At 45.7% G+C, this 11,346-nt stretch overlaps 1 protein-coding gene across 1 annotated transcript; it reads right to left on the bottom strand.

Annotated features, from left to right (window-relative positions):
• Window positions 1-8,908: 8,908 nt before the first annotated feature.
• On the bottom strand, window positions 8,909-10,313 carry LOC110302208 (IQ domain-containing protein F5). Its single transcript, XM_021173022.2, has 2 exons — window positions 10,254-10,313; window positions 8,909-9,355 (listed from the first exon to the last, which is right to left on the bottom strand). The coding sequence occupies exons 1-2, from the start codon at window positions 10,255-10,257 to the stop codon at window positions 8,913-8,915; spliced, it is 447 nt and encodes a 148-aa protein (XP_021028681.1). The 5' UTR covers window positions 10,258-10,313; the 3' UTR covers window positions 8,909-8,912.
• Window positions 10,314-11,346: the final 1,033 nt, after the last annotated feature.

The raw sequence follows: 11,346 nt of genomic DNA, 5'->3' as shown, positions 1-11,346 counted from the left end.
TGTCCCCAGCCATTGGAAGCCTTGAGAATTGAGCCTCATGGACTCCCATTGTCCCTCACAAAAAAAACAAAAGTGAGGTGTTTACTGTAAGCTATTAATGATACTCAAATCGCCTGGTGGCAGCGGCAGTGCTAGCTCCTCACTAACAGACCAAATGTTCTGGATTCCCAAATGAAAGACACACATGCACATGTGCGCGCGCGCAAAGAGAGGGTGGGGAGGGAGAGAGGGAGAGGGGGGGAGAGAGAAAGGGGGAGAGAAAGGGGGGGTAGAGAGAGAGGGGAGGGGAGAGAGCCTTATACTTAATATACTTTAATCAGCTCAATGGCTGAGCCACTTCAATCCTCCACTTGGCTGGGACACTCTCCCCTCCGATATTCCTAAATTATTACTTAGTAAAACCTATATTCCATCCTGGCCACCCTGGACCCAGGCCTGCAGCCCTCCTGGGCCACGATCCCCAACTCTTACATGTTGGCTGTCTCTCTGTCCTACATTTCTCAGGCCTGGATCTTCTTCCCTGGCTTGGAGCTCCTTTCTCCTTCTCCCTCCTGTATTCCTTGCCCTGAATTCTTAAAAGTCCCACCTCTGTCTCCCTGCCCAGCCATTGGCCGCAGGCGACTTTATTTACCAATCAAAGCCAACTCAGGGCAGGGGTCTTCGGTCTTACATGCAGACTTGTGGATTCCCATACAATTTTGGAAACCCAACTAACATAATACAAACGTTAAACCAAATCCACAACCGTGTGGGTTTCCTGTGTCTATGTTTTGGAATGGTAGTGGTCTTATCTTCAAAACAGCAGCTAGGTCCCAAGCTGTCCTGACCTTCAATGCAGACAGAAGTCCAAATCCCATTCCCCGACGCACTCTTTCTCCCCACCACTGATCCGAAAATGTCTGAGCTACATCGCATGAAAACTCTTGGCAACTCTGCACGCACAGACTGACTCTGGGGACTGGAGTCAAGGTTGGCTGGGATCTAGAGTGCCTCAGTTTCCTCTTTGGGAAACATCTAAAAAAGAAAAAAGAAAAAAAAATCAGTGTCTAAATAGGGCATTACGGAGTGGCCCCAAGTGGGGACGGGAGTTCAGCTTCAGTTCTTACTCCGCGGTGCTCTCATCCAATCAGGGTTCTCTCTGACATCACTTCCTTCCCCTCCCCTCCCTCCCCTCAGGCCACCCTCCCAAGCTTTGTAATTCTGTTCCCATGGACATACTAAAATAGCCCCATTTTGTAGAGCTTTCTTTAGTTGCACTGTCTGGTGTGAAAAATCCCGAGAAATATACCTAGTGCAACTGAGGCAATGGGTTCTTAGCCTTTTAAAACTTACGGTTATTTATATATTTTATGTATATGAGTACACTGTCGCTGTCTTCAGACGCACCAGAAGAGGGCATCAGATCCCATTACAGATGGTTGTGAGCCACCATGTGGTTGCTGGGAATTGAACTTAGGACCTCTGGAAGAGCAGTCAGTGCTCTTACCTCCCCCCCCCCCCCCAGCCATCTCTCCAGGCCCTACATTTAAGTTTAAATAACTGCACCATGGCTAGTGACTCCTGGATTGAATAGTGAGGCTCTAGACACAGTTATCCCCAGTGATGTACAGCTGCGAAAATTGCTTCTCCCAGGGTCTTGTCTACCGTTACTTCCTCCTTTCCTCCCATGGTACAGGTCTCGTTAGTCAACAGGGTGTCTCTTCAGATGTGGACTCTGCGACCTTTTCAGGCCGTCGCTCCTGTGGTGTCTTCTTTTTTACCAGTTCAGGTTCTGGGCTTCCTTGTGTTCTCTGAACAATGTGGCTTTTTCCCTTCCTCCCTCACAGGGGATGGACCTCCCTACCCTAGCTGCTCCCTTGCCGTGGTAGAGCAGAGTGTGGTTTGAGCAAGACTGTCTAGATTCAAGGCTATGTATCTCAACCAAATAGTCCTCAAGTTTTCTCTCACATTTACATTTCTATTTTATGAGTTGAATAATCTAAAACCTTTCCAGATACCTAATTTTTCCTCCTCTTCTCTCCACTTTATTGAAGAAATGGACACATATTCCATCTCCAATGGCCCTATCACCTCATTCTCCATCCCTGCCCCCACACTCACCGATTTCTCTCCAATGAAATAAAAGATCTTTGTCCAGTCATGATCTGACCCTCTTGTTACTCTCCTACTTCCTTAAGACTCCTGATCCTGTATATGGAGGGAGCCTTGCTGTCCAAACGATCAGTATCTTCCTCTCCTGTCTTTAAAAATGCTTCCTGCAAACTGGGTATGGTGATACCCACCTTTACCCTCAGCACCCTGAAGGCAGAGGCTGGCAGATCTCCGAGAGTTCAAGGCCAGCCTGGTCTACATTAGTGAAACCCTGCCTCAAAACCTAGATGGGGAGAGGGGTGACCAGAGAGATAGCTCAGCCACTAAAAGCTTCAGAGGTCCCAAAATGGGGTCCTCATACCCAGGTCAGGCTGCTCACAACCACCTGTAACCCCAGATCCAGATCCAACACCCCAGGCTTGAAGAGCACCCGCACATACATGCGTATACCCACACGAAGACGTGTACACAGGGTTTCACACAGCTTTTCATTTCTGCTCTAGCTCTTTGCCGACACTGTTTCCCTATGTTCTCCCTCCTTTCCCTTCAGTCCATCCCCACATAAGAAGTCTAAGTGAGACTCTTGGGCTGGAGAAATGGCTCAGCAGTTAAGGACACACACTGCCTTTGCAGAGGACCCAAATTCAGTTCCTAGAACCCACATCAGCTGCCTCCAAAATGCCTGTAAGTCCAGTCCCGGGAGATCCAATGCCTCTGCGCTCCACACGTGCGCACACTCACACGTGTACGCATCCACGCACAGGCTCACACATCTACACATGATTAAAAATGCACTCTTTAAAAGACACTTGACTTGAAGGAAGACTAAGGCCTGCTCTGTTAGAGTTGGTTACTTCAAGACAATTGCTATATGTAGTAGCCAGATTCCAAAATGTTATGAAATTGTTCCAGTGACAAGTGAGAACCAGTAGAATTCTCCAACTGAACAAACTATACAGGTTTTTATATTGTTGCTGGTGGTGGCTGTTTGTGACAGCAAAAGAATGTCCCGAAATATGAAGAAGAGCTAGGAACCATTGAGGTAATGCTGATTTTCCTGTCATCCTTTATCTAACATCAACAGAACATACCCCTAATCCCAGCACTGGGGAGGCAGAGGAAGGTGGATCTTTGTGAGTTCAAGGCCAGCCTGGTCTACAGAGCGACTTCCAGGATAGGGCTACATACAGATGCGGTCTCAAAAAAAAAAAATTTTTTTTTTTTTGAGAAAATGACTCAGGCAGTAAAGTACTTGCCTGAGGTCAATTCCAGCGCCCATGTGAAAAGAGCTAGGATGGCAGGACAAACCTGTGTCCCAGCAGAAAGGCAGAAACAGGAGGAACCCACCCTGGGGCTTGCAAGCCAGCCAGCCCATCTAGCTAACTTGATGCATTTGAGGCTTAGTCAAAGAGACCCTTGGTCAAAAAAATGAATGGAGAATGACAGAAGAAGGTAGTAATGTCAGCCTCTCGTCTCCACCAGTGCCTGCACGCACACGCATGCACACATTTAGAATAATTCTAAAAATCAGGTTTACACAATCTCATCCAGAAATTAGAACAGAAACCAGCTTTTGTGAGGCCAGTGTTCAAGCTAAGGTGAGACCAGGGGATGTTAGAGAAGAGAGGGAAAAAAGGAACCGGAGGACAATCACTCCTGGGAACTCCAACGCCCACAAGAAAGTACCAGTATTTCCACCCCCAGGCAGGGGCTAGCTCCCGGCACACAGCGTGAGGAGAGAGCTTGTGGAGGAAACTGGAGATGCTCGCAGAATGGAGGCTGTAGCTAAAAGGAAGATGAGGCTGCAGCTAAAATGGCAGAGCGAAGCACGGAAGAGGTAGAACACAGCTACAAGGTTCAAGGAACACACAGTGCTTTCTCACACCCTTGCTTCCTATATAGCTAACTGTAACATTAAATGAGACCCTCAAAAAAAGTCTATCCAGTCTAACCCCACCCCCATCCATCTCCACCCCCACCACCCACCACCCACCTCCCACCTACCCACACACCCCACTTTCCCATCCCACACCCTCCATACCCAACTCTCCAACCCCACCCCCACCCAGCAACCCCTGTTTCAGGAAAGAAAACCCAGACCATCCAGTTACCTAAGTCATCTAAGAACAAATGCAGATAATTCTTGCTAGGTTTTTGTTTGGTGTGTGTGTGTATGTGTGCGTGTGCGTGCAATTGTATGTGTGGCTATTTTACCTACATGCATGTCTCTGTACCATGTGTATGCCTGGTACCCAGAGAGACCAGAAGAAGACATCAGATACCCCAGAACTGGAGTTACAGGTGGTTGTAAGTCACCATGTGAGCTCAGGAATTGAACACAGGTCCCCTAGAAGAGTACTTCCAACCACTGAGCCCTCTTGGTAGATTTCAAGAGCAAAACTAGCTTAGTATAATTAATAGCAACTGAGGCACCTGCAAAGTTGAGGGTAGCAATGGCAGCCAGTGTCTAAGGACCAGCAGACAGTCAAGGTCAACAACTAACAAAGTCAGAGTCAGATATGGACAGAGAGGAGGACTCACCACCCCTTCTGGAGGGACAGCATGCGATCATCTCCTCGGCTGGGCCAGGGGGACATTCGCAGAGTGCAGGGGCCTTCATTGTCTCTGCCTCCCCCAAGATTGCACAGAGGACACATTACAGAGCTTGCCTCAGCCTTTGCCCAGTTTCTACCATAGCCCCATAAAAACCCCTAAACCAGGAAGATCAGCAGTTGCTTACCTCTGAGAAAACTCCTCCCACTCTTGAAAGTCTCTCACTTTCCCTCGGCTTCTTACGTTTCTGTAGCTCTAATAAAGCTGCTTGTGCCTTTCATACGCTGACATATGTCCAAGTTGGTAGCCTTCACTGACATAAGACCACAAACCCAGGGCCGCTGTCCCAGGTTGACCTTTGGGGAGCACGAGTGACCAGCACCCTAGGTATTTGGGTCGTGTATAATTGGACTATAAAATGTCTCATCACACTCAAAAACCCAACAATACATCAAAGTGATTGTCTATCCTGATCAAACAAAATTTAACTCAAGAAAGTAAGGATAAAACACTAAAATTCATCAGGGAAAAAAAAAAGGGTCTTGCCAAATTCAACATCTGCTCATGATAAAAATTCTCGAGCATTTTAGAAATCGGATAAGGAGTATCTATGAGAACCCTACAACTAGCATAATTGTAACAGCACACTCCACCCCGCCCCCGCCCCCTCCAGACTGCAAGTGAGACAAGATCTACCCTCAAAGCTGCTGTTCAACATTGTGCTGGAAATTCTAGCCCATGCAATGAGTCAATAAAGAGGAATAAAGGGCAGACAGACAGGAGAGGAGAAGGAAAAACTACTCCTATTTACAGATTGAGATTACAGATCTGAGAATCTAAATAAATAAGAATCCACCCAAGAAACAGAAACACAGAAAGTGGGCTACTTCCACTGGCCAAGTGCAAGGCCAGCAGGCATATAAAACAAGACTTGGTGGTGCACACACCTGTAATTCCAGCACTTGGGAAATAGAGGCAGTGGGGTCAGAAGTTCAAGGGCATCCTTAGCCAATAGTGAGTTTAAGGCTAGCCCTGAGCTACTTGAGACCCTAACTAGAAGGGAAGAGGGGAAAGAGAGGGAAAGAGGAAGGGAGAGAGGAAGAGCAAGGAGGAAGGGAGAAGGAAAGGAAAGAAAGGAGAAAGGGGAAATTAAATTTGGATAATCACTTAACATAGTCAATACAGATCTATATACAGAAATTTTTTAAATAGTGTTATAAAACATCACAGGCCAGCACAACCAGTGAGGGACAGTGGGTTCATGAGCTAAGAGAGAGCAGAACAGAGATGCTATCTACTCGCTAAAGTTTAGCGACTAACCCGAGATGCAGGTTTAATTCGCTCGCTATGGAGTTCAGGTCATCTGGCTTTGTGACTGAACCTTTATCCACTGGGCCACCTTGCCAAACTACAAATGTTTAGTTTTTGTTGTTTTGCTTTGTTTAACTTTTTGGTACAATTTTAAGTTCACAATAAATTGACAGTACAGAGATTCCACCCCTCATCCCTGTCCCCAAACGCTCCTAGCCTCCCTCATTATCAGCACCCCATCCAGAAAAGCACATTTGTTTCACAAGCCCACAAGCTGACACCAATCTCACCCCAAGTGTGTATTTCCCATTGCTGTGTGCTCTCAGATTTGCCGTGGATTTACCATTATGGACTCTTGAATAATAGTTTAAGTTCCTTTAAAAATAAATAAATAAATAACTCCTGGCTGGTGACTCAGCGGTTAAGAGCACCGACTGCTCCTCCAAAGGTCTTGAGTTCAAATTCCAGCAACTACATGGTGGCTCACAACCATATGTAACAAGATCTGACGCCCTCTTCTGGTGTGTCTGAAGACAGCTACAGTGTACTTACATATAATAAATATATAAAACTTAAAAAAAAAAAAAAGCTTCTATGTACTCAACTAAGTGTGCACACTTGTAATCCCAGCACTCAGAGACTAGAGGATTACAAGTTCAAATCCAGCCTGGGCCACAAACTTCTCCTTCCTCAACCTCTAAAATGCCAACCAATCACTGACAAGTATTTTCTTTCTCCATAGTGTATTTGTTTGTTCATTTTTTTTTTACCAGAATGCTATTTAGCTGGACGCACACAGTATGAAGTTTGGTTTCTTTCCTTGAGTAATGTGCATGCAAGTTCTTTCATATGTTATCATGACTCACTCCCTCTAACACCACATAATCTACCACTTGAGGGACATACTACTGTTGGGGTCCAAGAGTCGCCCTACAAACCGCACAAACATTAATCTCAGTCAGGCAGGGATGGTTTATTGAGCATATGCCCCAAGACTGGTCGACCAGGGCCATGGTCCAGAAACAGAAATGGGACTGTGACCAAGTTAAGATCCTACAGGGTTTTTAAGCCCAAAATCCACAAACATATGTGCCAAATTATTTCACCAATCAGGATTGAGGGCTGGGGTATTTCCTTAGGAACATGTCTTTCTTGTACATTTGTCCTACTCCTATTAGTTGGGGTATTCAGCTGTGGCAGGGGACTCATTTTGTCTAATATTCATGTCTTAACTTGCCAACCAGAATGTCGGTTACCCACATACATGTCTCTTTCTGCCAAGTAGGATGTCAGTTTCCAGGGAACTTAAACTTTACTGGACCATTACTCAAAATAGAAGTCTTATATTGAAACTCCAAATATAAGAAACTCCAAATGGTTTCTTATATTGGTGCAGGTGTCTCTCTTCCGCTGGGGTTCATCCCAGGGGCAGCTTATAAAATAAAAGCTTATACAGAGGTGCAGAAATCACTGTTGGGTGGTTGGTTTGGGTCCAAGTTTACTGTGGGCAACTGTGCAAAACAGTTCTACTGACTTCTATCATGATTTGCTTCCAAGGGCACAGGACATAACAGACTATACAATCAATCTTGGCATTAGAATGTTTTCTTGAAACAGCAGGAACACATGAGAAAATTTTCTTATAATGGCAGGCTAGCCAAATTACGGTTACCTAGGCCTTAACATTTTGCCTAGGCCTTAACAACTACAGTTTATTCAACCCCTCCTGTGCCTAAGGACATCTCAGATGTTTGCAGAGTTGGGAAGTTATGAGTAAAAAAAACTTCTGTAATCACACATGCTCAGGGTTTTATGGGGATGTAAGTTTTCCATTCCTTTATGTATACACCAAGGAATATTTAGCTACCAAGAGGACCTGAGTTCAAGGCCAGCTACATGGCAAGACTTGTTTTCAAGAAGCAAACAAGAGCCGGGCAGTTGTGATGCGTGCCTTTAATCCCAGCACTTGGGAGGAAGAGGCAGGCAGATTTCTAAGTTCGAAGCCAGCCTGGTCTACAGAGTGAGTTCCAGGACAGTCAGGGCTACACAGAGAAACCCTATCTAGAACCCCCCCCCAAAAAAAGCAAACAAACACATTTAGGTGTTTAATGTATGCCTATGATCTGGAGAGATGGGGGCAGGAAGAGTTCCAAGGTTCAAGTTCACCCCTAACTACATAGTGAGTTTAAGGGTAGCCTCTGTGCATGTGCATAAACATGCACACAGCATGCAAACACTACACACACACACACACACACACACACACACACACACGCGTGCATATACCATACACACAGACACCACACACTTATACATATGCATGCAAATACTATATACACACACATATAAACCACACATACATATACCACACACACACATGCAACACACACAGACATACATTCATACACCATACACACACATGGGTATACCACAATCACACATGTATACATCATACACTACACCACACAAGCACACACACATACAAATATACCACATACACACACATGCATACATGCAAACACTACACACACATATACCAAACACACATGCAATACACACATTCATATACCATATACATACCCACACACACACATGTATATACTATACACACACATGCATGCATCAAACACTACACCACACAAGCACATATACATATATACCACACATGCATGCATGCAATCACACATACCACACACACCCATGCAACACACACAGACACACATTCATACACCATACACATACACCCACACACATGCATATACCACATACACACATGCATATGTCACACATTACACCACACAAGCACACACACATACTTCCCCACTGAGGCTCCTTCTCAGTAGTGCCCCTCGGAGCTGATTTGCCAGGCACTAGTGTGATTAAAGCCGTGTTGGTCCTAATAGTGACTTGGAAATCCTTCTGCTACAGAGCAGAGAATACGGGTATAGCAGACCTGATCACTCTTTTATTGGTAGGGTTATGCACTGTTCCACCTTACAAGCCTGTGAGCCCAGGGAAATCTCAAGTTGAATATTCAGTCGGTTTTCTTTGATTTCATAGTTGCCCTGAATAAAGCCACGAGTGTGACAACTATGCCAACGCCAATAAACCTGGATGATGCGAACAGCATTCAGCAAACGACAGTATCGATGGCGTATGTGCCACATCCTGAACCAGGACTGCAGTTTGACTATTGCCCACGTTTTTCGAGCATATAACTCCAGAGCCATCCGCCGTTTCTTCCCTTGCAACGTTATCATTATCTTTCTCCACCAGCACTGAATGATCCACGCGCTGAGGGCGGCATGCAGCAACGAGCGTCGTATTAGTGTGCCGCGCCACCATGCTTGGATGCGCACAGCCGCAGATGTTTTTGTCATGGCCGTAGTCTTTTCTGGGCCTTGCAAGAGAGAACAGACCACTTAGGACACTTAGGGAGCTCAGGGTGAGCCAGACAGGAATCCTGATCCTTTATCTAGGAAGTTCAAGAGCTGCAGAACCCTGCAGGGCCACAGATGCACCCAGGAGACCAGCTAAATTGAACTTCCTGTGGTACATGCCAGTTAATCAGCATGAATACATCAATCTAACATCTGAGTTTCTGGACATGTACCTGTTATGATGATAACTGTTGTGATAATAATTTAAAACTTTCTTTCTGTGTTTTAGAAGAAAGTAGGTTAGAAAGCAAGAATGCTTTCCCTGGTGCTAAGTGAACTAGACTCAGTTTCTGGTTGGTGTGTGTGTGTGTGTGTGTGTGTGTGTGTGTGTGTGTGTGTGTTTGAGACAGGGTCTCATTATGCAGCTCTGGCTGTCCAGTAACAGGCTGGCCTTGAACTCATAGAGATCTGCCTGCCTCTGCCTCTCCAAGTGCTGGGATTAAAGCTGTGGGCCACTATACCTAGTTATTTATGGCCTTTGTTATAAATCCCCTCCTGTGGTAACTAGGAGACATTTACTGAGCCCTATGAAGTGTATCCAACCTTTAGACATTGTGAACTACTTTGTCACCTACTAAGTTCACACAGAAAAAGAAAAACAAAACAAAAACAAAAACAACACATGGTTGAGTTACAAAACAAACTCAATCACACACATAAACCTCGTAACACTTTAAGGAAGTTTACAACTTTATATTGGGCCACATTCCTAGCGAGCCTCATCTGCAGACTGCACATGGGCTGTGAGTTGACCATTCCTGGAAAGATCAATCTCTTATAAAACATTCAGTCCCCTGAGTTAGGCATGCATGGCTAAACCTCCCCCCCCCCTCCTCAGATCTGAATTCTACAAATTACCCATGGTTAGGGGCTAGATGTTCCCATCACCCTCCGGTCTGCTCTCCTAGCTCTGATCTTCCAGAGTAGATGGAAGGAGTGATGACGTCATAAGGGGGCCTATGACACAGGCACCAGGACGGCTTCCAAAACCAGCATTCTCAGCACCTCTGTTGTGTGTCACTGGCTATGACAGGAGGGTCCAATACACCATATACAAATTCTCATAACCCACACCTTTATACCACTCAAATATACTTCCTTCCCACAGTATGTTTTTACTCCTCCAGAAAGCTTCTTCGGGGCTGGAGAGATATAGTTCAACAGTTAAGAGCCCTGGGCAATGCTCCAGGGGACCTGGGTTCAGTCCCCAGCATCCATATGGTGGCTCACAACTGTTCCAAAGAACCCAAAGTCCTCTCCCAGCTTCCATGAGCACTACACACGTGATGCACAGACATACATGTAGGCAAATACTCATAAAATAAGAATAAAACTTTTCTTAATAGCATCTTTGGGCTAGGAAGAGAGTTCAGATATTAAGGTGGTAGCTGTGTAAACTTTGATCCCCAGAACCTGCATAAAATAACTGGGCTCAGTAGCATATGTTTGTAGCCCCAGGGCTACAGAGGTAGAGGAGACAGAAGGATGCTCCCCAGCCCCCAATGCACCACCATCATGCAAGACAGTTTTGGTGGTGGGGGAATCCCGAATATCTATCGGGGCAAGGCTTTGTAGTAAGCAGCAAACAGAGAACACGTGCAAGCATCAAGGTGGAAGGCTATTGTGGTCCTGGCAGTCATATCATAGACTTAACTTCTGCTCCCCTATGCATTGGTGGTTGTTAGGCAGGAGGTGGGCTTGTAACCTGGGAGTGCAGGTTTGTTGGGGAAATAACCTGGAGACACTGGTCTTGTTGAGGGTGTAACCTGGAAACTCTGGTCTTGTTGGGGATTAGCCTAGAGACTGGAGCTAGGCTCAGGTTTGGGGGGGTGTGGGGGAGGGTGGCAACAGGACTTGGAAACTAATGCTAAGTACCAGCCTGTTAATGGAGTCTAAATTTAAAAGATTTTTCATTTCAGGTTCAATTCTCAGCAACCACATGGTAGCTCAG

The sequence above is a fragment of the Mus caroli genome, unplaced genomic scaffold, assembly GCF_978045245.1.
Source record: "Mus caroli unplaced genomic scaffold, Mus_caroli_1 scaffold_11, whole genome shotgun sequence".
Lineage (NCBI taxonomy): Eukaryota > Metazoa > Chordata > Mammalia > Rodentia > Muridae > Mus > Mus caroli.
The sequence above is the reverse complement of the archived record's forward strand: the minus strand, read 5'-3'. Positions and strand labels throughout refer to the sequence as shown.